Here is a 27,143-nt window from a genome sequence, read left to right on the forward strand (position 1 = left end):
CTGCCTGAAACATATAATAATCCAATTTAAGATCACAGACAGGCTTCACTGGTCTAAAGTCAGATTAGCTTTAATTTACAATGATCTTAAACTAACATGTGATTGTTGTAAGCTGTCTTTGGGCACTCTGCGTCATATGTTTTGGTCAAAGTTATCAAATTTCTGGTGTCCAATTTTCAAAACGTTTTCCAACATCTTTGGAAAAACTGCAGCACCATCTGCTATTATAGCAGTATTTGGGGTAATCCCTCCAAATGAGAAGCTGAACAGGATCCAAGCTGACATCATTGCCTTTTGTTCACTTTGGGCAAGAAGGCACATCCTACACAAATGGAGGGGCTCATTACCTCCATCACATGGACAGTGGATTAAGGACGTTGTAAACTGTTTACAACTGAAAAAGTTTTTCTTCCTCACTAAAGAAATAAAAGAAATTTAGAGTATAATTCATCCATTTTCTTCCACTTATCTATGTGGAGCACCCTGGGTGCACCCGGGACAGGTCGCCCGTTTGTTGCAGGGCTAACAGAGAGAGGGGGAGTCCCCTTGGTCACAAATGCTGCTGTGCACAAACGTAGTGCAAGATGCATTGAGCCCAATGTGGATGTGGATGGAGGTTAATAGTTGTCTGGAGCAGTTGGAGAGCGGTAAACATGGCTGCTTGCTTGAGACAGAGAGGCCAGGCGACCTTTTGAGTCACATGTGGAAGCAAAAGATCTGAGACGAATAAACTGCTCTCCCCTATTCACTTCCTTCTCTCCTGTGTGTGTGTGTGTGTGTGTGTGTGTGTGTGTGTGTGTGTGTGTGTGTGTGTGTGTGTGTCATTTTGTTTGTGTTCTTTCGTTACATCATAAATAAAAATACATTGATCAAAAAAGCCAGTTAATTATGCAAAGGCCATTAAAGCAGTGAATACATGAACAAGATTCCTGTTAAATTACTGTAAAATAATTTCAGCTGGATTTGACACCATTTACCTCATTTTACAGGTCGCCTGTAATCCACAACAGCAGTTTCTTACTATAAAAATGACACTATAATCTATAGAATACAAACTTCATTGCATAATACTGTCAGCTGTTTGGGCGCCATTATACTCTTAATTTAGCTCCTCTTATTTCCATACGCAGGAACTGCTGTTTTGTCTGTACTGTAATATCTAACTGCTCTAATCAGATCAGCTTTGCTGCGATTCCCCGACTGGACAACAAAGTTGTGGGAATGCTGCTGCATTCATCATTTTAACATCCATAAGACAGACACTGGCAGGACCTGGAGGAGCTAAAGGGTTCTCAGTTATCACACAGCAACAGCAGCGACAAACACAAGCACAGACGCAGGTGCTGTTCAGGACCTGAACTCAGCCCGGAGTCAACAACAACAACCAGATCGTCTGTGATGATCCTGTAATAAAAAAAGATCTGCAGGCTGGAGGAAAACGTGTGTGGATGAAAAGGGAGATGATACGAGGCAAACAGAGCTGTTCTGATAAGAGCTGAAATAAACTCTCTTAAGAGTTTATACACACACACACACACACACACACACACACACACACAGATTTAGGCTGCTTTGGCCTTGAGGGAGGAAATGAGAACCAGAGCTTCAACCCACACGTGTGCGCAGCACTCAGGATTTCCTCTCTGATAAACATGAACTCAGTAACTTCACAAAAGAACAGGCTCAATGAAACTTTACACCAGCTGGAAAAATTACAACAACACGATGTGATGTAATGGAAAGTCATAAGTCTCGGGGTTAGCGAAGAAACCAAAGACGCTGCCCAGCACGCTGGACATCAGCACCAGGAACATGTGTACCAGGCACGGCACAGACTGGGAGGAGGTCAAAGCCATCGATCAGAAATCAGCACCTGATTGAAAAACGATGAAGACATTTGCATCTGCATCATGTGACCAAATGCTCTCAGACTCATTACTTAAAAGAGGCATGGCTGACTAGTAAATGCAGTTACCTCCATTTATATATATATATATATATATATAGCTCTGACTATTTTTTAATCCTTTAAATGATCTCAGGAGAATTATCACCACCAGCTGTTTATAATAAAGCATGGTTGTGGGTGGAAACGTGCATTTTTTTTTTTTCAGGCTGCATTCTGCAACACTTCTGGAAATCTGGTTTGTGCCTTTCACTAATTGCATTATGCACAAAGATGCCAATGCTTCATTCCAGCAATGAATATTTATATAACCAGGGTTTATAAATACAAGAAAACCTGTAGTCATTCATCATCACTTAGCTGCGAGTCCCATATTTTCTGTTTCCAATCCACAGAAAGAGTGTGAGTGCAGCAGCCTGCAGCTGTAACTTCCTGATGATGCACAGATGAAGCAGCGAGGACATTGGACAGGGAGTCAATTATGAATTTGTGCAGTCAAAGTCTTTGCTGTGGGAAAAATGGGCAGGTGTAAAAAACCCTCAGGGACTGAGACAAAGACCAAACCACAATGGCCATCGCCTGGGTGACATACTCATCTTTATTCCCGCTGGCTCAGGCCATTATCACTGTGATGGCAGAAGGAAGAGGACCCAAATTCATAGACTTTAACATGAGGCAAGGGGCGACACCCGAACGGCAAAAGCAAGGCACACAAGTCCAGCAAGGGGCAGGCAAGCCAGCACACCTCAGACAAACTCTGATAGGCAAAGACAAATCTGCATGCTATCAGCGCGCGCGCACACACACACACACACACACACACACACACACACACACACACACACACACACACACACACAAATGTACACATGAAAGAAGGAATGATGGGAAAATGCAGAAACAAACTACGGCTAAAAGTGTGACTGCAGTTTAAAGAAGACCTGGAAAAGCAAGAAGTTATTAGACAGATAAGCAGAAAATATAAAGGGAAGGAGGTGAACTAAGCAGGGCTGCTCAGTTATGAGAAAAATCATAATTTAGTAAACTTTTTAAAGGCTGCTTTTCAGTTTAATTCACTCATAAAACTATGAAATAGACTTTAAAACACTGAAAGCTGTGAAGTGGAATACCTGCTCCCCAAAGGTCAACGATGAAGCTCCGCGACTTTCTGTTTGTTTCTTATTATAATTTATATCTGCTAATTAAGAAAAAACTCATAATGTAAAGTCTCATAAATGTGATATCATAGTAGAGAAATGCTACAGTTTGTTAAACTTGGTCATTCACCAAATCACCACCAAAGCCAAAGGCAGAAAACTGCTTTGAACGTTTTCCACACAGTTCGCTTCACCGTGACGTTTCTCCTGCCGGCTTTTATGAAACCACATTAAGCGCTTTTGTGTGAAGGCCCACAGGCTGCAGCAGCTGCTCTCTTAGAAGCATCTTTGTGACTCCTGATTTGAAAATGCAGGGAAACGTGACAGACAGAGCAGCAAACCAGCAGAGTGTGGAGGACTTCTGCTGTCCCATCAGAGCAGTGGAGGAGCTGGATGCCGGCTGGGGGGGAGCTGGCGGGGGGGACTCTGTGTCCGCCTGTGCATTATCTTCAAAGCTGGACGCCGGCCGCGCCGGCACGAAAACAAACCTGCCTCGGCCAGAGCGTTCGGTCCTCGGCAGTCGGCGGGGAAAGGCGAGCGAGCCAGTTTTTCACTTTCATGTTTGTACTATATTTTGAACACGGATTGAAGTTGCTGGAAAATGACTTCCACCCTGCTGCAGCGTTGGCAGAATCTCCCGCCCTGAGAGTTTTGTAGGGAAATGGTGTGCTGAGAAATCACATTCAGTCCTTTGGCAGGTATGTTTAAATGTTTGGTTTGAAAATCCTCCAGACTGCAGAGGAGGGAGAACAGAAACGTCCACTAAAAACATGGTCGCACAATCATAACAAGCATGACAGGTCACAATGAATGCTGAATGGTTTTACTTGCTTCTCATTCTGATTAAACACAGTGCCAAAGTTTATAGCACATTTTCATCCTCATTATGCAAAAGGTTTGCTAAACTTCATATTCTATATCCTTAAATGCAAAGTGAGATATTTCAAGGATGTTATGGCTCACAGTTCCAGTCAAAGGTCAAACAAAGCATTTAAACGTGAGGATCAGAAATATAATGCTCTCTTGAAAAGCTAAATAAGGTGTCAAAAGCATGAAAAAGAAATAAACTGAGACACTGTCCAAGGTTTTACTGCCAAGACAGATTTTCTTAAATCTATAAAGAAGATGTCGAGTTTGAGGACACAAGGTCACGAGAATCAAAAATATTTTTCAATAAAAGCAAGAAAACTGAAAAAAAGAGCAGCAGCATAAATGAAGCACAGGAACTGCAGCAGGTTTAAGAAACACAACAACACGAGAAAACTGGCTGACAAGAGAATGGTGCCACAAACACACACAGTCAGCAGAGTCAGTAAAATTCCTCCTACAAACTCGATACAAGGAAAAGGACCATCAGCGAAACGCTACCACCCAACAACTTACTGTAAACCTCAAAGATGGCACCGCAAGCCCGTCCAGATTCTCTCTGTAGACCGACACCTGCATTTTTTATTAACTGCCAACTCAGCTTATCTACAAGTGAGAATATACTAAAGGACACAGTTGCTGTTTTTACACACAAATCCAGAGAAGCCTTTAAGTTCAGCTGCAGTCTTTTAGCTTTGTTCTTCCTCAGTCGGGGACTCTGGGACCTTCATGAGGTCCGAGGGGGATTCGAGTTCTGCCACAAAATAGAGAATACTTTATTTAGGCTGTAAATTATTCCGTTCTTAAGAAGCCAAAACAAGGGGACATATGTAGGAAACGCTGCACTGATGGGAGCTTTAGTTCAACACTGAATGTGTTTTCAGTTGATTGTATTTTGCTTAAAGCAGCGGGATCTGGTGTCAGAGTGTGGCCGAGGCATCCGGCCTTAGGTAAGGGTTTTGGGATTTTGCTACAAATGTTTGGATCTGTTTGCATTTTTCCGAGGTTTTCAACAATCAAAGAAAGTGGGACTTCTGTAAAAATGAGGGTTTCATAAGTTTTCGTCCAGTCTTTGCTGAATGTGTCTAAAAAACCTTTTTATAATTTGTTTGGAGTTTGTTCAGAGTGCCTACGTTTGGCTGAAAGTGTCCAGGCTGTCAGGAATTCTTGGACATTAGGTAACTGCTATATGAATACATGTTTTCTTAAAGTTTTTGTATTTGCTGGACTAAAACAGGTGTGTGGTCAGTGTCAGATTTGGTTAAGGAACGTCTAGATTTGCTAAGCATGTCAGATTCTTGTAATAGGAGCTTAGTATTTTTCATAAAGAATTTGTATCTGGTGTCTGGATCAGCTCGCGGGGCCTGGATGTGGGTCTCCTGCTTTTGCTAAAGGAGTTTGTAGTTTAGCAAAGGCATCATGACTAACTGTAGTTGTAGGGATGGGTTGGGCACAATGTTTTTCCAGACAGTCTCTAGAATAAATATGCAAAGGGCCACACAGTGTGCGACTGAATGGAAACATAAAGCACAGCTCTGAAAGATGATAACCTCTCTTAATTTGATAGATGTGACAGAATGTGTAGTTATTCAGCCCAGAAGGCCTGAATTCATGTGTTAAAAATATCCACTCTCTCACTTAAACAGCAGTACATTTAAATCAGTCGCCTTGAGACTGATGACACAGCGCTAACTGTGCTAACAGCGCTAACCATTAATGACTGTTTTGTTTTCCCTTTCGGGCGCAGTGGGCCCGACTGAGACGGTCCAGGGGCCAGTTCTGTCCTCGGGGTCATATCGTGTCAGCCACATCGGTCACATTCAGACTATTATGTCATGCACTGTTCCAGTTTCCCTACCTTTACTGTGGTGGTGGTGGTGGTGGTGGTGATGGTGGTGGCGGTGGTGGTGGTGTGCAGAGGAGATGTGAACATGCTGGGCCAGCACGTCAGCCAGCCTGCCGCCCGCTGCCCCGCTCCCGCCGCTGCGCGTGGACGAAGACGAGGAGGAGGCTGTAGACGAGGTGGTGGTGGTGGTGGAGGAGGTGCCGTGGATGGCCCGGCTGATCCAGTGCTCCATGCTTATACTCCCCTCCTGGCTGGAGGAGGTTCCTCCGCCACCTCCTCCATCTTCTTCTTCACCTTCTCCTCCTTCTTCTTCATCTCCATCCCCCTGACCTTCGCCCTCCGAGCCCGAGGAGGTGTCTGAGGAAGAGAAAAGGTAAGATCAGTGATGACAGAAGGGGAATAACTGAGGGTGGAGATCAGGGTTGGTGGTGTATTCAAACTGTGGAAGAAAACAAAAAGTGAGCTTTCCAATCCTGTTCAGGCACAAATACAGGTGTCTCTGTAAGTCCCACGGTACTGTACTGAAAGGATTGAGCCCCCATCTGTTTAAAGTCACTGCAGAGGAACTGGTTTATGTATTTATTGCGAAAGCTAAAATGTGGTGAGTGTGTGTGTCTGTGTGTACAAGTTTTGCATGGCATTTCCATAAGGCCCACGGCATCATGAGCCTAGTAGTAGTGATATGAACAACAGAAGCTGACCCAGTTCTCTATCTCTCTCTCTCTCACACGCACACACACACACACACACACACACACACACACACACGAAAGTCCAGCATTCAAAAAAATAATGGAAACTACAGAGTGTTGTTGGAGGATATTACAGGACATTTTTGCAAATCTAGTTACTGTAAATGGTTTCTTACCCGATGAAGGGCTAAACTGGTGTTCCATAGTCCAGTGTGACCAACTTCATTACACACATTTGAAAAGAAAGCAGGCGCTCGTGGGGCTGTGACTCTGCACTGCAATCCAGAAATCTGCACTATAGGTGATGCAAATGTAGCTGAAGCTGCTCGTAAACCTGCATCAAGTTTAACTCCGAGCCTTTGCTGCGGCATCATTAACTGTTTGGTTCTACATTTGTGCAGTTCATGCTTCGGTTTTTGTTTTGTTGAACACTTGGAAGCAGCACAAAAACAACATCAGCTGATGGTCAACGTGATAGCAAAAAACCTGCCAATTTAGAGCCCACACAGAGCAACAATAGCATCCATGAGCAGTAATCCATTAATGAGAGTCCAACACTGACTCTCCTTTGAGCTCGGGCTGGCCTGTGAAAAGCTTCCTGGTCCGGCGGCATGTCTCTCGCTGTCTGCTGTTTGGTGCAGAGCAGGTGGTGTTCAGTGGGTTTTCTGGCTGACAACAGTCGTCTGCTGCTGGAGATATGGAGCAGTGAGGGTGAACCAAAACAATGAGATGAAAGGTGCTAAACTGCACCAGCTTAGGGGACCTGCAGATTTGGAAGAATTGTGTCCCTTTGGCCTCTAACGGTACTTAAAGTGGAGCCGTTTTCCTGCTCCTCCTTTACACTGAAGGTAAAGGAGTTACAGATGTGGCCACATGTGTACCACTGGAACTCACGTGGTCACTTTCATTCTCCTTGACATTGATCATACCACAGTAAATGTTTCTGTTTAAGACACTCAAGTCTCCTGTGTCCTCAAGACCCTTAACATGAAAGCATGTCCATGTAAACCGTATGATATGCATGATTAAGAACAGCGATATCTTCCCTTTGGTCATCTCAGGCACACAGAGGTAGGAGCAGCCAATCAGGACGTTGGCTTAAAGGTGAAGAGGACTTAAACAGCATGTGGACCAAGGCCCAATGTAAAGTAAAGGATTCAGAGTTCACGAATAAAAATATGTGGCTGGAAATGAGCATTGATACCAAAAGTGTGGATTCCTTCTTTTTTGTTTTTTCTTTTACAATTTAAAACAAGGTTCAATTAAAAGCTTTTTTTTTTAAATCAAAGATCAAAGGTTAACAATAAAAGCTGAGGTACTTGTTTGTCATTGATTTAGGCTGACAGCACTTCAAAGCACCGTGGGACTGGACGTGGTCTGGACATGTTAACTCCCACGGCGCTCGTGCCAACACGCTTAATTAGAAAACGTGCATCTCGTTATCCTGCTCATAACGAGCTGTGGCGACAAAACATGTTGTTGAAAGTGTGACTGATGAAATAAATACACATGAACACGCAGGAAGAGAAATGAGAAAGCGACACAAAGCAGCTCTTCAGAAACAGATTTCATGACGCAGCCGTGAAAAAAGGGGACATCAGAGGCCTCCCTCGCTGTTCGTCTCTGCACGATACGACGTGCTGCTCGGCAACACGCGACTCAGCTGTCCTCAGATGAACTTCGCTGGCAGACAGAAATATGTGCGGCTGTGCGCGCACAAGCGCCTGTATGTGTGCGGCTGCTTTCACGGCTCCTCAAGACCTGGACTTTCTAAAGTGTGTCTCATGTGTGCAGCTTGTTCATCTTAATTTGTGCAGAACAGCAAAAATACTTAGAAACCGTGCATCTGTGTGCTTAGTACACAAAATAACATGATTATGAATGTTCTTGAATTATCATTTGTATCATGTAGTATATGACTGTTAATAAAGGTTTGACTGTCATGTTGAATTTGTTCAAAATAAAGCTGACAGTGCTCTGTTTTTTGTTATTAAAAATGATGTTTGGTGTGAGAATCTGTTTCATTCAGTGTAACTGCGATCATTCAAGGCTAGCTAGAATATTTCGATACCATTCAATAACTTTATTGTTGTCGAGAAATACAGGTAGTTTGTAGCCAAACACTGAGCTCCACTGTTGGTCCAAAAACACTGTGAAATAAACACTGCCGCCACCCCCTCCCTCCCGGGACAGATCCTACATCGGGGGCTACAGGGATGCCAGGCTGAGGCACAGAGGTCCCCTGTTTGTCCTAAAACTACTAAAAACACATCAGTCAGTGGCACTGCTGCACTCACTGACGTGTTCCTTTAAGACCACATAATTTATTTCAGCTCAGGTCCCCATATATCGTCCTGCTGCCCCAAATAATCACTCAGGCAGTAAATGTGTATTAATCCATCACTACAAATAGTCCCCAGCTGTTTGAGGAAATCACTGAGTATTTTTTTTTTTTGCCAAGGAAAAAAAAAAAAAATATTGTGTAAATGTTGAAAAATGTGTGTATTCAGCAGGGAGCAGTGAGATTGCCAAAGATAATCATATGGGTGCCAGAGGCAGGGAGGGCCAGAAAGTACTGAGTGAATATAGAATAATGCCAGATGGATCCTTTAAATGTGTTTAATTATTATTTTTTATTATTACTTTTACAGGTTTTCTTAGTAAATGTGCTGGTTTGTATGGACTGGCATCAGATTTAAGTTTATTAATATTCAGGCACAACATTACACCCACCCACCTGATCCTGGTCCAACAGTGAGACTCACTGTAGGTGCTTTCAGCGGTTGGCAGCAGTCAGTCTGGCTGTTCTGACATCTTTGTATCATAACTAGCAGTTTGTGCTTCAGTGACTCCACGAGCCCAGCCTCCATCACCTCCATCCCCTCCATCACCCATGCAGATCAAGTACTAACCCCTGCATTCAACACAGACCCAACAACTAATGCCATTAAGAAGATGCTCTGACCCACCCATTTAGCCTGCCCGTTTCCCAGCTTCCAATAAAACTGCATGAACTGTTATCCTGCCCAACCCGTAACAGGTGCCTCTGTAACAACATAATCAATGTTATTGATTTCACCCGTCAGTGGCTTCAGTGTTGTGGATAATGCTGTGGATCCAACAGTGGATTCAGAGTTGATAAAATACGGTTAAAAAAAATGTCTCAATAAGTTATTTCTCAATATTAACCAAATAAAACAGCGACTTGTGTGACTAATTTTTACAATCATTGCTGTACATCACAGGACGTCCATCTGCTTCTAATTTTGATTAAGACAGAGCAGGACTGTAAAGGGGAGCTGAAGGGTGAGCGGGAGGACGCAGGGAAGAAACGGAAAAGTGTGTTGGGTGAAGAAGAACGAGGAAAGCGTGAGGGAGGGCAGCCGCAGGTGCAAGAATAAGAAAAGGAAGACATTTAAACCTGATGTCTGTGACATCATCCAGGTGTCCATCAAAACTCAAACAAAAAAGTGACGCTTCATCAGTCAATCTGAAGGAAATGAAGTGAAGAAGCAGCGTTTGTGCGTTCTGCTTTAACTGATGGATACGATGCTCCTGTTTAGTGCCGTTATTCTAAATCACACCTAGTTACTCAGCGAAGCTCGACCCTGCAGCCATAGAGGTAATGGCCTCATTAACACTCTCATTAAACAACACCAGTGGAGCAAAGACATGGACGACTGCCACCGCCACCACCCAGGACAGATCCTGCTTTGCATGCCACGGGGACGACAGCAACTGCGTGAATTTCAAAATAAGTTATATCATCCTGCATTCATACAGAGGATTCCCAACGCTCACTGGAGAAATGCATGATGATCTGTGCCCGTCGTATTCCAGGAAATAGTCGGGGGATTTCGTACTCCATCAACACTCCACTAACTAAAAAGTGCAATCACATATACTTGAAGAGGCAGTGAGGGGGATTTATGGAGTTGCTGCCGCTTGCATAAATGCTCACTCAGAACATAAAAGCCTGAGGGCCAAACAGAGAAAACAGGAAAAAGCATCTTCTGCTGTTTAATCGAGCTAATCTTCAAAACAGGCATGTTCAATTCTATAAAGGAGGAACAAGTAATTCATATGGCAATATTTCATGATGGATCCCCAAACAATGTATTATCATTAAATGACAGAAAATACAATACTGCCATCCTTAATGTATGGCAGCGATTTAAAGTCTGGAGCGGGTCCTGTTCCTGCAGCCTCTGGCCTTTGTTAGTCCACGACTGTTTGGCACTAATGAAATATGTGCTTATGTTATTGTGCTCAACAAAAAAGCCCAAACTTTACTGAGGAGCATGATCTGACATTAGCTTTAGGAGAGGTGAATAAATTATGAGGTGTTTTGGCTTTGCTCGATACTTTGGGTTAAACTGGTAACTGTGACTGAAAGCTGATCAATGTGTGATTAACAGCTCTGTCATACTAATAACACACAGTACTGTTTGTTTGCTTTGTTTTCAGCACTGTGGCAGCATGTTTTACAGCTAATACAAAGGCTTTCTCCAGCCTTATAATGACATATTGTAATGTATAATACATATTACAATATTTTTCATTTGTATTCCCTAAATCCAGACTTGGAGGGATTTTACAGTAAAGAAATGATACTGTGTGTACTACATGTCTTTAAACCTGCTGTGCTTGTGTAGTCCTGATGAGGTTACTGACCAAAAACATAAAAACACCACAGACATGTTTAAAAAACAGAAACTTTCAGTTATGATCCACACAAATGCCTCTGTGTCTGCGAGCCTAACAGCAGGCAGCTTATAAAACACTTCATTCTCACCTCACTCACAGCCAAGGCTTCATAAATCTGTTCATTATGAATTCACAGATTAAACAGAACAATTCAACTGTAAAAGCTACACTAGTAATAAATCAAGAGATTGTTGTTCTGGAAAACTAACTGATAGTCCAAACCTATTAGAAGAGGACATAAAATACATGTTGGTATTTCATTGTCATCCAGAGTGAATGATGTTTGTCCCCCGCATCGCTGAGTTCCTGTCATTAACTTCCAGAGGACCAAACTGATGAGGGAACTTACAGAAAGCTTTCTAATGAGCAGTTCACCTTTCTGGCTCTGCTGTTGGCCCACAGAGCAGAGCTCCCATCCATCTCCAGGTTTTATAGAAGAGGCTGAGTCTCCAGTCAATGATGCCTCGTCCTATTCAGTCATTACCAGTGTCCCTAACACATGGAGGAGATCAATGCTGCAGCTATTCTCCTGCTCCAGCAGCTTTTTTCTATTTAATATTAATGCAAACTGATCTTTTATTTCCTGTTATGGATAAATAATTGTAACTCAAAAATCATCACACATTAACATAAATGGAAATCCTCCTAAAAACATTTGTAAATGAGCAGGGACGTCGCCAGCTGCCTGCCAGAGTCAGTGAACGACTGAGCGATATGACTGACAGCTTGAATCCCTGAGCTGGCAGATGTGACAGATTGTGGGCTATAACGTGACTTTTCCAGAGCTTTTCTATTTCAGGCATAAAGGAGAAACCTTTACTTTCACATGTTAAAACTGTACCAAATAACTTTTTACCCAGAGAGACGCATAATAACATGAAATCTAGAGGCACCACACATGTACACTGCTCAAATAAGGAACATTTTGATCCCAATGGGAAAAAAATCATGCTGCAGATCTGTCTATATAGGAACAAAAGGACGCCACATCATTTGATGGATATTAAAATTACCAACCTGCAGAGGGCTGAATTATAAATATACAAAAGGTAAAATACGCCCGTCGCACTGCATTAACCCCATTTGTTGTCACATGAAAATAAAGATTTAATAATGTGACCTTGACCTCTAGGAGTTGATCTCTGCATAATGTCTTGACGTGGAGAATATTCATGCAAGGTTTCATCAAAATCCTTCAAACCATTTCTTATATATGAAGTGGATATGAAAAAACTTAAGAAACAATGCTTTAACAATATAAACTTGACCTTTGACCTTGACCCCAGTGACCCCCATATACAATTCCAACCTTGTTTTGGTCATAAGTCACTGAGTTATTGTGCGGACACTTCAGTAGATGCTGCCCGCCCACTCGCCCACAATGGGTGCATCCCATAATATGTCCCATCTTTCGATGGGCGCATGATGATGTCACAGGTTAGCCCATTTTGCCAAAATTTAATTGCAGCCTGGTACTCAGTAGTTTGTATGGGTTCTGTGTGCTTCTGTGTATGCCTCACAACGTCAGAGCATGCTCCTAATGAGATGACACGTGGTGTCCTGCGAGACTTGGACCAGGGCATCACTGTCTGAGGTGAAACTGGTGGTGTCAGATGACCCAGAACCCACTGCACCAGCATAGGTTCTGACAGCAGGTCCAAGGGTTTCATCCTGATACCTGATGGCAGTCAGGGTGCCGTTGCCTAGCCTGTAGAGGTCTGTGTGTTCCCTCCATGGATGTGCCTCCCCAGACCATCCCTGACCCACCAGCATAACAGATAAAGTTGATAAATTCATTAACACCAAAACAGCTGAAAATGATTAACAACCCCCTCTGATACTTACCTGACCAGATCAATATCCCAGAAGTTTGAGAGACTTGATTATATATATATTTATTTTTTTACATTTTGTCTCTTGGTGAAAAATATTCCTGATTATTGGATGAATTTTGTGCCAACATTCACTGAAGATGAATCTCACTGTCTTTAAGAATCCTCAATAACACCTCCTGTGGTGCCACCAACATGTCAGAATCTGAGCTTTCCCGCTTTTTAAACACAACGCCTCCAAACTTAATGAATGACTGAGCTTAAAGAGTAATAACAACCAAAAAAACTGTTCATTTTCTACTTCGCTATTAGTCCGGTTCATGAATATGTATTTTTCTCTCTCAATAGCACCCAAATCCAAAGATTTCTTTCTGCTAAGATGTGGGCCTCACTACTGAAGCTGTTTAGAGTATCCATTAATGCTTGTCATTGGTATAATACTCAAAGACTGGCTGAACTCCTGGTTTTGTAACAGTTCATTCACAGCATGATGTACACAGTAAGGATCGGGAAATGAAAATAAATGATTAGTTATAATTTTGGCTGATTTGCTACAGAATGTTAGAGTTTAGCGAGTCCCCTACCTGGAGGTGTGTAGGCGTCCATGGAGGTCTGGACAACAAGCGACCGCCGCTTCGAAGGCATCGGCACCGCCATCTTTCTTTCTTTGTGCTTTGCCAGGGCTGCCTGCACCGCCTCTGTGTGCACATCTGGAGACACACATGCAGGAGCGTCTGTCAGTTACTTTTCCTTCACTTTTTGTCTGCACAGTATTAAAATAACTTTGCAGAGACTCCCAGTATGATTTCATTATCAAATATGACAGCATTTGATTCTACTGGTGTTTATTGCTTCTCTATAATGTAAACAAGATGCTAAACAGAGAATAGTAAATTCCCATTAGCTTTTCCTTTTGTGAATTCGTAAGGAAGCATCATCCTCATTCACTGTGTATCAGCCTGCATACAACTGCTGCTTGCTCTGCAAGCTGCTTTGCAACCCACATTCACCTTAACGCCTCCAGCTATTTCTGGCCTAATCAGTGTCGTATCTGTTGTCTCTCTGCCTTTAGATCTTTTATACATGCACTTGGAAGCGAGGTTCATACATACAAGCAAATATAGATTACTGCAGACGCAAACTTATTTTCATCAAAGTGCTCAAGACCAAATTCATTTACAACATGACTAAAAACAAATCTCAGGCAGTTTTATATTATTCTGCAGGGGGTTTTTTTACAGGAAAAAAAATCTGAAAGTTCTCTCTCCATTTTCTGTCCAAGTTTTGAAAATGAAATTATATTAAAAAAATATCTTACACAAAAACATATGTATATTTAAAGACTGAGACAGTGGATCCTAACATTGATTATTTTGGCATCCTGACACAAAGCTTGTAAGGATTTACAAAGGTTTTGTAAAATACATATTTACTCTCAAGGAACCAGAACTTCTTTTTAAGTTCTTCTTTATAAGCTCTTTATAACCCCATTAATTATTTTATACTGCCACAGATTAATTTAGTAATCCTTCAGAGAATCCCAGCACCCATGTTGGGATTAACTCCTGAAAGTGTGTCTGTGGCACTGATTCAGTAACCGTGTGCTGAAAGGACGTTTTTGTAGAAATGTTAACAGTTTATAACGTCTGGAAGCCACAAAGTTTATTTTTTCTGCTGATTGTATAAAGTAGATTTAGCTAACACTACTCCCGTACTTCTATGGCAGGACTTTGAATTATAGACCTGCAGTGTTAAGTAAAGGTGTGATTTTTTTTTTCCTACCACCTAATCATGCAAGGTGCACAAAATAAACAAGGATTATTTGACTTTTCAGGAAGCAAATAACAGCTCTGATGTCCAGTGCAAACAGGCAGAGTGTTAAATAACAAAGAGATTATTTCTGATCCGTGCAGCAGCAGCAGCAGCAGCAGCATTAGTGATGGAGAAGACAGCAACAAGAGGACAATCCTCTGCATTTCTCTGTATTTGTGCTGCAGCGTTCTGGTTACAATGAGCACCATGTTCCCATTTATTCACATTCACTTTACGTGCACAGACATTCCCAGCCTGGCAGCAGCTCCCGTGAGGCCCTGTGGTTTCAGAGTGGATCAGGGAGTGTCGGCGAAGACGTTTTGTAAATCAGCATTTTTAAGAGTAAGACAAAGCGCCGCATATTCAGCCACAGATGGGTTTGTTTGAATGGTGTTCATTACCAGAAAAGGCAAACACAGCGAACGGTGACACAGAGAAAACGGGCTGTTGGCCCGATAATGACAAAAGTAAGACATTAGTCAGAAAGAATGGAGCCTCACAGATGTCCGTTTGTTTGGCTTGTGGGCGTGCGTGTGCAGGGGAACAGAGGTCATTTAACTCTCAAGTGCACATTTATTGTCTGCTGGTTGACTGAATGTGACTGCACAGTGTGAAAGTGAGCGTGTGGCATTTAAAGGTGCTCACATGGCTTTTATTCTTCGGTTCACTGGTTGAAAGGTTTTTGTAGGATTTATTATCCGTCACATCAAACTCGAATAACTTCAGATCCTCCAACAGCTTGTAGGAACATGATCATAATGTGTACCAGGTTTTACCATCTGTCCAGGAATTCAAACCTTATAATACTGCCTTGCTTCTTCCTGTGTATCTGTATTACTAACCCTTAATGTCACTAGAACAGATTCCTACAAATTACTTTTGAATAAGATGCCACAGAAAACATTAAAATCCTTCGTTAATCCTCTATTAATCTATAGTAAACACCAGATGGAACAAAACTGAATCGTGCATGTTGCAGTATCGGTGGCAGATTTGTCAGAAGCTTTTTCCACAGATGCAAACCAAACACTGGATTTGCTGCAGCTCCTCAGAGCTGGCAGAAATTTATCGCGGTATTCGTGGACCTTCAGAGGCCAAAATCGACCCAAAAACCACGGAGCAATAATCAGTTTAAAAAAATAAAAAGAGGTCTGATCTGAAATGCAAGTGCAATTATTTACATGAAAGAATAATATGAACTATTTTAATCCGTCTGGCTTTATTGGGAGAAATTAGGAAGTCAAATTTTCAGTTTAATTCTATCCTGTCATCTCTCTCAGTTCATCACACAAAACCACCACAACAGTAAGGCAATAAAAGAGGCTAAAAACACATTCATTAACAAAAGTCACTCCATTTATTCTTCTGTTTTAATGTATTTTTTGTACCATTAAACTGATCTGTGTGAGTGAAACATGGGAATTAAATGAGAGATATCCGACAGATAATGATACAAACAGACGTCCTCACAGGTGGGCTGTGAGACAGGACAAACCTGCCTCTTACCTGATCTGTAACGTTCGTCTCTGGAGCCAGAAGACCGCCGGCGGTGGTAGCGGGAGGACGACGACGGGGTGACAGGCGCTCTCCTCTCCTGGCCCATGGACGGATCCATTCCTGAGGCAGAGAGATGCTGATTAAAACTGCATCTGATCGCATTAACGAGGGTCACATTACGTTTTGGTACGCGATCGAGAGACACCTGGTGTTTTGCATGCTCGCTGACTGACAAGGATTAATGAGAAGCAACTATTAATGAATGGAAGCATGGTAATAAACCTAATTACACCTCTGCTTGTTATGCTCTAAAACGTCAGTTGTGAAAAAGTCTATCAGGGTGATTCATAACTTTTTTGAGTGACAAACAAAACAAGACAAGACACATCATTTCCTCCACTGTCCATCACAAATACTCATGAATGACTGGAATATGTAAAAAGAGTCATAACCCAAGAATCTGTTTTTGCCGTAAAAAACAAACAAACAAAAAGAAAAAAAAACAAAACCCCCAAATGGAACTAGTTCCAATTTTCCTGGCAAAATATAAATAACTTATGTTAGCTCAAGACTTTTGCACAGTTCGGGATTTACTGAATGTTGCCAAATTTAACCCAAAAAAGTAAGCAAAATATGGGTGTTTGTGTAAGAGCATGACACAGCAGCAAAAAATCAGGAAGATGCACAACAGACAAAGCAGGAAATCACACTTCCTTCAAGGAAAACCGAATTCCCTAAGAAAGAACTCCGGTTATTTCATCACAGTACAGACATTAGTCTCCTTAAACAGACAGAGAGGGAGTGTGTGTTGTTTGTGTCTTTATTAGAAATGACAATTAAAAAATGACAATTAAAAAAAGAAACTTTTGTAACTTGTGAAAAGTTTTGTAAACTAAAAAAATCAAATGCAGTAAACCTGAGAAAACCTGAGAAGTCTTAAATCTGTTCTCACACACACACACACACACACACACACACGCGCGCACACACAGAGGAGAAAACCTCCCTACACAGCAATCAATACGTCTGATGATAATAACACCCCGTTACTGACAGCTACAACCGATCCACAGCCTCTGATTTATGACCATCCATCTCAGCTTCATACTCCTGCCCTCGTCTGTCTTCATTAGAGCTCTCAGCGCGGCTCAGAGTGCTGCTGTTGCTCAGGCGAAAAGCTAAAAGTTGATTAGCCAATCGTTAACGACTACTAGGCAGCACAGGAATACACGACAGATCTGGGAAATACCTCGCCTTCCCGCTTCCTCTGGGGAGTCTAGAAGGATGGATTCCCCTTTCTCCCGATTCTGTCAGCGAGCTCTTCTCTCTCTCTCCTGGTAGGCAACACACTGCTCAGCCCTTTTTTTGTTTTATTGTCTTTTTAGCTGCTGGGAAAAAGTGTTTATTTTTTGACAGTTTGACTTCTAATCAAAACCGTAACGATATTAAATAATGGAAAAGCTCATAAAATCTGGACTATTTGATCAGTAAATGTTCCTGAATAAAGGACTTCTTAACCAACCGGCCCCAGACTGTGAGACTTGGCCCCCATCTCTCCTCCACCGGCACACTGAGCACTGGCTCCCCACAGGGCTGTGTGCTGAGCCCCCTCCTGTACTGCCTCTACACCCATGACTGCAGTCCGGCCCACAATAACAACCTCATCGTCAAATTTGCTGACGACACCACAGTGGTCGGACTCATCTCAAGGGGAGATGAGGCAGCTTACAGAGAGGAGGTCTTGAAGCTGACAGCCTGGTGTTCAGAGAACAACCTGCACTGAACACCATGAAAACCAAAGAGATCATCATTGACTTCAGGAAGCACAGGACTGACCCAGCCCCCCTCTGCATCAACAGCGAGCATGTGGAGAGGGTCCACACCTTCAGGTTTCTCGGTGTCCTCATCTCTGCTGATCTCTCTTGGTCAGATAACATCACAGCTGTTATCAAGAAGGCTCAGCAGCGACTTCACTTCCTGAGGGTCCTCAGAAGGAACAACTTGGACTCAAACCTGCTGCTGACCTTCTACCGCTCATCCATTGAGAGCCTGCTGACGTACTGTATCACAGTATTGTACGGCAGCTGCACTGAGGCAGACAGGGGGAGGCTTCAGAGGGTAGTCAAGACAGCACAAAGAATCATTGGCTGCCCTCTCCCCTCCCTGATGGACATCTACACCTCCCGCTGCCTCAGCAGAGCAGGATCATCATGAAGGACAGCTCACACCCTGGCTTTGACCTCTGACCTGCTGCCCTCTGGCAGGAGCTACAGGAGCATCAAAGCCAGAACAAACAGACTCAGGAACAGTTTCTTCACCAGAGCAATCACCACCCTGAACTCACACACTGTGACTGTGGAACACCCACATCTCTGTGCAATATTATATTATTCATACTGAACAATATCTATCACTCCTATATTGTGTAATAACCAATATTCATTCACCAAGTGCAATACTGACCATCTTCATTATTATATGTACCGTATTTTCCGGAGTATAAGTCGCACTTTTTTTCATAGTTTGGCTGGGGGTGCGACCTATACTCCGGAGCGACGTATATGTGACATTTATAACACATGAACCAAAATACTCCAGCCACTTGACATCTCCGTGAACCGGAGCTTTAAGGCTGTCTTGCGTAACCTGTGGGCGCAGTGGATGATGGACGGAGAGCACAGCTTAACGGCAACTGGGAGAATGCGCCACCCAACTTTCCTGGAAGTCATTGGATGGATCAAGAAAACATGGGCTTCAGTGACAACCAAACCGTCCTGTTGGGATTCAGAAAGGCTGGAATAATTGGAACTGCAGCTGACGACGAGTCTGACTAACGCGACACAGAAGAGGAAGCGGCGCTTCGTCTACGGAGTGTACGGAATTGTTTAGAAGTGACACCGAGGATGAAGAATTCAATGGATTGATGGTTTGGTTAACTTGTTAGTATGTTCTTTATGCTATGGTTATCTGAATAACTTAATGTTACGTTAACATACCGAACACGTGTTCGTTGTGCGTCATGTAGCTGAATGTGTTACGTTAGCATAACATAGGCGTAACCGTGTTCGTCCTGTTCTTTAATCCATTATTATTTTAAATTGCCGTTCAAGATGGAATTTCTGCTCTGGGTCTCGGATTCTATCAACCCCCCCCCCCAAAAAAAGTGCGACTTATAGTCCAGTGCGACCTATATATGTTTTTTTCTTCTTTATTATGCATTTTTTGGCTGGTGCGACCTATACTCCGGAGCGACGTATAGTCCGAAAAATACGGTGTATACTATTTTATTTTTACAATGTATATATTTCTACACATTGTTTATTTTCTGGATATTTTTAGAAGTTCTATTTTATATTTTAGAAAGTTAGACTTTCTACAGCATGGCACTGAACAGGAGTGGCCCTCCAATCTCATTGGACAGTCTGTATAATCAGAATCAGAATCAGAATCAGAAGGTTTTTATTGCCATATGGGTGAACAGGTTCACAGCATTAGGAAATTGCTGCGGTACTTCGTGCTTACAGAAAGAAACAAATAAGTATAAAAACTATAAGACAATATACAAGTATACAAATTGCAAATATACAGAGATATTAGAGCTATAACTATAGCACAATATTACAAAATTACAAAATCACAAATAATGGCAAAGGCATTCTATTCTTTTCTATTCTATTCTACTCTATTCTAAACCCACTACACTAAATCTACAAACTGGTTCTAGACTATAGACTTTTACTTCATTTCAACTTGATTAAACAAATAAACCCTTCATAATCACCACCTTTAAAGTGAACTACATTCACCCTTTACTCTTTGTGATTAGTTACAGTCAGCTAGCGTTAGCCTGCTGGCACTACCTGGATGTGTGTGTGTGTGTGTGTGTGTGTGTGTGTGTGTGTGTGTGTGTGTGTGTGTGTGTGTGTGTGTGTGTGTGTGTGTGTGTGTGTGTGTGCACCACTTTCAGCTGTTAATCAAATAGAAAAAAATTTACTTTTTTTTTTTTTTTGGCATCACAAGGACACCTGTATATGTATAAATAACACAAATAAATAATAGGTCAACATTAAGAAGAGGAGCCTATAGAGAATCTATAGAGCTCCTATTGGAAGAGTAAATATGTCTGGCACAACAGCGCATTCAGATCACAATTCTGGCTGCAATATCTGCCAGACATGACAGGCTAAAAAAAATGAAATAAAATAATTTTTATCATTTTCAGTTGCTACCTGTATTTTCATGACTAACAATTTCAAACTTTTTATAAGATTAAAAATAAATACCTTATTCATAACTTCAGCTATCGAGTAATTATACATTATTTTTAGCTATTTTCATGTGTTTATCTGTACGGTTACCTAACAATACCTTTTCCCCACTTCAAGACCACTACGACTCTGCAGGGTCCAGGTATGACCTCATGCTACCATGCTATAAAACCATTCCCATTTTGGGGGTTGTGTCGCTGTTGCCCCTCTAGTGCACCTGTTGTTAATTTCATCCATCCATCTTCTTCTGCTTATCCGGGGCCAGGTCGTCCGGGCAGCAGCCTAAGCACAGAAGCCCAGACCTCCCTCTGCTCAGCCACCTCCGCCAGTTTATCCAGGGGGACCCCATGGCGTTCCCAGGCCAGCCGAGAGATTACAGTATATCTCATCTTTGTGACTTCAGTTCATCCACACAGAGCAGTAAACCTCAGAGCAGCAGCAGCAGGTCAGCTGATCACAGCCTGCACACCAACATCATTTACTGCAGCTCACAATAGAAAGCTGTGATTCTTCTCCCCATGCAGAGCCACTACAGCTGATCTTAGGGTTCCTCCAGCTTCTGAATCCCACTGTAACCCCTGAGTATCCTCATGTTGGTGTTTAGGTGGAGGCACAGTCACCCTCTACTATGGAGGACACTTGAGGAAAGAAGTTGAACCAGTACTTCAACTTTTACCAAAGTACTTTTTAACACAAGTACTTGTAGTACTTGTACTTAAGTACAGAATGTCTGTACTTTTGCCACCTCTGCTTTTAAGTGAACTTCAAACATTTCAAAAATAATTTGTGGGTTTTTTGTTTTGTTTTTGAACTTAATTGTTAATTATGTGTGTGTGTGTGTGTGTGTGTGTGTGTGTGTGTGTGTGTGTGTGTGTGTGTGTGTGTGTGTGTGTAATGAAATACACCTAATCAGTTAAATAAGCATTTATTTAGGCTTAAATTTGAATTTGTTCTTTATCTGCATTTTTACATAAAATAGTTTATGCGGCTGTTTCTTCTTTGTGGAAACTGGGACGGTCACCGGGGTTGGATACTTCATGTCTTCATGTAAGAACCCTTCGTACTTTTCTCAAACCCAAAGGGGAAATAAGAGAAAGCAAAGGGTTGAGGCAACTAGCATGTCAACACAGGGGGAAACACAAGGAAGTAGCTGACATTCATCAACAGTAACTGCCAAGTCACAGTCCTAATGTGTAAGGCTCCCTACAACAAAGAAAGAATATTTTAGCAGTAATGCGACCTTTGACACCATAAAACCCTGAAGGAAACAGATCTCGCTTACTTAATCCTGAATATCTGCCAATCACTGCTGCTCATTTTCCCTGGACTCACAGCCAACTTAATACAACGCAAACAAGCCTTAATTACAGTGGAGGAAAGGACCTAATTAGGAGCCTGAAATATTACACGTGAATAAGTATCAAGTGAAAGAAGAAAAAGAATGTATGAATAAAACAAAACCTTTACATTTAGAAAGATTAAAATGTGATGTTTTTATCAGTTAATACAGTTAAAAAAAAGTGATTAAGCTTTTTCTAAAGTCAACACAACATCCTGAAAACAAACTGAACTCTCTCAGCTCTTCTTGGTGTATTATTTAAAGATACGCCCACATCAGAGAGAGAGAAAAAGCTAACAGTGGCCTAAATGAATGAAAAGTTAACACTGTGGCTCTCAGCGTGCTCTGAATAAGAGAAGAGCAGCGTATCAGTGCTCTCAGAGGCAAAGCACACAAATACTGAACAGTGAAAGAACAGCCGAGCTGAGCTACAGCAGCTGAATGAAGTCTTAACTGGGAGTTTTAACCAGCAAGCCGAGAGCCGTGGACATAAAATCAGTCGGACTGAAAAGCAATTAATTCCTCAGAGGGTCTGAAGACGAGTCTGCCTCGTCCAGCTGAGCTGAGCAGTGAGGTTTTATTCAGAAGCTTCACATCGAGGAGAAGCAGGACAGATCTGTGCTTCATTTTAACATTTTAAATATCAGATAAAGAATGGAAATATATGTTTCATACAGTTGATTGTGTAGTTACCATATCACTCAGTATCAAGACCAATTTATAAAGACAAATGAGTCAAACTCCATAAAGTTGATTCCAGTGAGAACAAAACAAGCTGGTTATGAAAATTATTTTTGTGTGTGTGTGTGTGTGTGTGTGTGTGTGTGTGTGTGTGTGTGTTGACAACATGCATGTTTTTGGACTGTGGGAGGAGGCCATGAATAAATACTTACTCGTTAGATCAAATCTATTTAATGTTAATCATATTTTTACCTTTATAAAAGGCAGAGTTTAAAACACAAAGCCCAGGAACATCTACAGCACACGTCATCCTTTGCTAACACCAATGAGATATCATTTAATGCCAAGCATAACCAAGTATAGGAGAGGACACAGGAGGGTTTTTTCCTCGTATTATTACAGTAAAAAATAAAAAAAGCACTACAATTAAAAAGAAATCAAGTGTAGGATTTTATGTTATGTCACTTTCAGGAAATTCCCTAATCTTCTCATGAAGACAATCCCCTTTCATTACTGGCAACATCTAATGAAAAAAATATTTTGCATGCCAAGCACTGCAAGACATGCAACATTCCTTTAAGGTGTTTCCCGTGACATAAGAATGATGAGTCAAACTCACCGAGCACTTTAAATGAGTTTTAATGAGCACTGACGACCGTGATGTGTGATGAGGAGGCAGCATTTACAGAACACAGAATAAATAAAGTTGGACATTCAGCTAATATGAGAATTACGCCTTTGCTGTGTGCACAGTGCTGCATGTGGATACACTGTAGTCAAAAAACGAGGTTAGTCAGAAAGTGCAGACAGCACAGAGTGCACATAATTCTACCCATAATTACTCATAAATAACTTTAAACAGTTCTGTGTGTACATGTATTAAACTGAGCTTTAAAGCGTCAGACAGACACAAACTTTTGAGATTTTGAAAAACATTTGAGCAAACTGAAACCCATAAATATCATTAAAAAAAAAAATCACAGAAGATAATTCATAAAGCATCACACAATATTGACAAAGTAGAAGTGGTTACAGCTCTGTCAGTAGTTCCCAACAGTCCACTCAAGATTCCATGTTTTTCTGAAATTAGCACTTTGTGATTGAAAGGTGATTTCTAGCTCCAACAGCTAAAGCACTTAACACCAAAAGTGCCGGACGTGCCTACTTGAGCTCGCACAGCTCAGCGGCCGCTCCATCTGAAAGCCAAAGTCCAACATGGAGCGGCTGAGTGAATGCAGTCTTGACTCTGTGGAGGACAGTTAGGGTGTCTGTGACACTGTAGAAGGACAAAATACCTGCACTGTGATCCAGGTACACTCCCACCCTGGAGGACCAGGTACCCGGGATGGAGGTTCTAATGTTGTTATGCTTGAATTCGCAGCTATTTTTGAAACAATCTAAAGCCCAAGACTTGTCATTTTGCCCAAACACGCATTCATTGAAGCTCCCTGTTCTGCTGATGCTCTTGTATGAGACCGCTACTAGAACTCCCTTCCCGCTCCCCTCTACTTCCAGGTAGCAGCGTCCGGTCAGACTCTCCTTACTCAGGACCTGCCAGGTATATGCAAATCTTTCTGGATGGAGAGGATAATCCTGCTCATCTACCATGAAGGTTGCTTTTCTGTTCTCCTTCAATATTGCCAGGTGGGGGTTTGCAGTGTTTGGGTCCAGTGTGATTTGGCATGCATATTGGAAGAAGTCAGCTCTGACCTCAGGTTCTGCCCTGAGACCCATTTCAGACTTGACCTTAGGCTGTGCCTGAAACCAGTACTCAGCAGGTTTTAATGGTACAACATTTGGTTCGGTCACTGTTGTTAAGATCTTTGTGAATTCTTCCCTCAGAACCTCCTGCAGTTTGTCTCTGGACTCCGACGCAGCCACTGTAACCCTGTCGAAGTACCGCATCCGTCGGATTCTCATAGTGGGTGGTCTTCCAGAGTCACTCAGATGGGAGAGCGCAGGATAATTCAACAGAAAATATGTGTGATCTTTGGCTTGAGATAGCTTCTGCAACTCGGCGTCCTTCATTCTCAGCTCAGCAATCTCCTGCTCCAATGTCTCCTGAACTTTTTTGAACCGGCCTGCTTCGGTCTTCTGCCGAAAGACGATCTTTTCCTTCAAATCAGAAATGATTTTCTCAATCGTACGAATGTGCTCGATGAAAATCTTCTCAGTGCTCCTTAGTGCATTAGCAGAAGAGTGATTCATGATATCTTCCTCCTGTTTCAATGCCTCCACATCTTTCTCCTTCTCCTGGATCTTCAGTTGGATTTTTTGCTGAGTCGTCAGAAGGTCTCTCTGCCGTTCAGCCCTTTCTGCTGCAGCTGAGACTTTGGTATGCCCTTTATGCTCGTCTTTGGAACAGAGATAGCAGATGCATTTCTGATCAGTGCGACAGAACAACTTCATCACCTCCTGATGACGAAAGCAAACATTCTCCTGGAGATTTGCAGTTGCTTCCACTAGCTTGTGTTTCCTCAAGGGAGGTATATCATAGTGAGGTTGGAGGTGTTTCTCACAATATGAAGCCAAACATTGCAGACAGAATTTGGAGGCCTTCGTCTTCCTCTCAGTGCAAGCATCGCACGCCACATCTTGTGGTCCGGCATAACAGCGATCAGCAGATGGAGAGGAGGCAGTTGGAGCCTGTATTTCAGTCCTCTTCAGCTCCTCCACCACGCATGCTAACATGCTATTTTTTACCAGGTCAGGTCTCGAAGAAAAAGTCTTCCTGCACTCAGGGCAGCTGTAGATCCTTGCATCGTTTAAATGACGGTTGATGCAGATCATGCAGTAGCTGTGACCACAAGGAATAGTCACCGGATCGTTCAGTAGATCCAAACAGATCGAGCAGCAAAATGTCTCTCGTTCAAGTTTGATTCCTTGTGCCATGTTACTGTGTGGCAAGTACTGCTAACTGACAACCTGCTTCTCTCTTATCTGAACGTGAGAAGGGGAGAGCTTTACAGGCGGTGCTTCATTCTGGCAAGAGTAGCAGCGTCACAGAGGAGGGCTGCTCTCAGTTCCGGTAAAGTCAGATTCTTTAGGTTTGAGGTGTCGGGTGAATTCCAGAGCATGAACATTTTGTAAATTACTTTTACTGTAATTAATGATTATGTGCAAATTATTTCCTGGTTTCAAAAACATGAATGGGGGATGCACAGGGATACAAATCATGCACTAAAACAAAAGCAATGGCAGTAATCTGGGTCATGAATCAGAATCAGAATCAGAATCAGAAGGTTTTTATTGCCATATGTGTGAACAGGTTCACAGCATTAGGAAATTGCTGCGGTACTTCGTGCTTACAGAAAAAAAACAAAACAAATAAGTATAAAAACTATAAGACAATATACAAGTATACAAATTGCAAATATACAGAGATATTAGAGCTATAACTATAGCACAATATTACAAAATTACAAAATATACAGTGCAGAGACTAATTAAAAGATAGAAGAATGTAGACTATATTCCACTAATATGTACATCAGTGCAGTCAGACAGGTGCATAGACATAGGGTCATCAGCGTTTGTGGAGGGTGGTGGTAACAGTCTTAGGGTAATTGTTCATGAGTCCAACAGCAGAGGGGAAGAAACTGTTCTTATGGCGGGAGGTTCTGGTCCGTATGGACCGTAGCCTCCTGCCTGAGGGGAGAGGGTCAAAAAGTCTGTGCCCAGGGTGAGAGTGGTCGGCTGTGATCCGACCTGCACGCCCCAGTGTCCTGGAGGTGTACAGGTCCTGGAGAGATGGGAGGTTACAGCCAATCACCTTCTCAGCAGAGTGCACAACGCGCTGTAGTCTCTGTTTGTCCCTAGTGGTGGCTCCAGCGTACCACACAGTGATGGAGGAGGTGAGGATGGACTCAATGATGGCAGTATAGAACTGCACCATGGTCCTTGCTGGCAAGTTGAATTTCTTCAACTGCCGCAGGAAGTACATCCTCTGCTGGGCCTTTTTGATGACAGAGGTGATGGTGGGCTCCCACTTGAGGTCCTGGGTGATGGTAGTTCCCAGGAAGCGAGAAGAGTCCACTGTGGTGATGGGGGTGTCAGTCAGGATGATGGAGGGTAGAGGGGCTGTGTGCTTCCTAAAGTCCACTATAATCTCCACTGTCTTCTGGGCGTTCAGTACCAGGTTATTGTGGCTGCACCAGGACGCCAGACGTTTGACCTCCATCCTGTAGGCCGACTCGTCCCCGTCTGAGATGAGTCCGATGAGAGTCATGTCGTCTGCAAAGGGGCAGCCCGATTATTTATTCTTTCAAGGAAACCCTGAAGTCTTAAGCAAGGCTGCCCATCCAGTCCAACAGTGCTTTGTGGACTTGGAGAGGGCTGGGGACATTTTAGTTATAATCTGACCCCAAGCCATGCGCTCCACTTGGATAACATGTCCATACTTGTTTTATTCAGGCCTGGACTCATCATTCCCAAGAGACTTAAATGGAGCAGGAAACTGGTGTTTAAGTCTAATCATAACGTGAAGGTGAAAATTTAGCCTAGAGCTAAAATTATCAGTTTATCTTACCAAGGACTGTG

The 27,143-nt window shown here is 42.5% G+C and overlaps 1 protein-coding gene across 1 annotated transcript in view; it reads right to left on the bottom strand.

Annotated features, from left to right (window-relative positions):
- The window catches only part of LOC115795385 (disco-interacting protein 2 homolog C), a 219,982-nt gene that overhangs the window by 78,192 nt on the left and 114,647 nt on the right, over window positions 1–27,143 (bottom strand). The window contains exons 3-5 of the mRNA XM_030751269.1: window positions 16,326–16,436; window positions 13,592–13,717; window positions 5,789–6,133 (exon numbers count right to left, since the gene is read on the bottom strand). Of these exons, the coding sequence (XP_030607129.1) occupies window positions 5,789–6,133; window positions 13,592–13,717; window positions 16,326–16,436 (582 nt within the window). The remainder of the gene's footprint in view (window positions 1–5,788; window positions 6,134–13,591; window positions 13,718–16,325; window positions 16,437–27,143) is intronic.

Source organism: Archocentrus centrarchus, chromosome 17, assembly GCF_007364275.1.
Source record: "Archocentrus centrarchus isolate MPI-CPG fArcCen1 chromosome 17, fArcCen1, whole genome shotgun sequence".
In the NCBI taxonomy this organism is placed as follows: domain Eukaryota; kingdom Metazoa; phylum Chordata; class Actinopteri; order Cichliformes; family Cichlidae; genus Archocentrus; species Archocentrus centrarchus.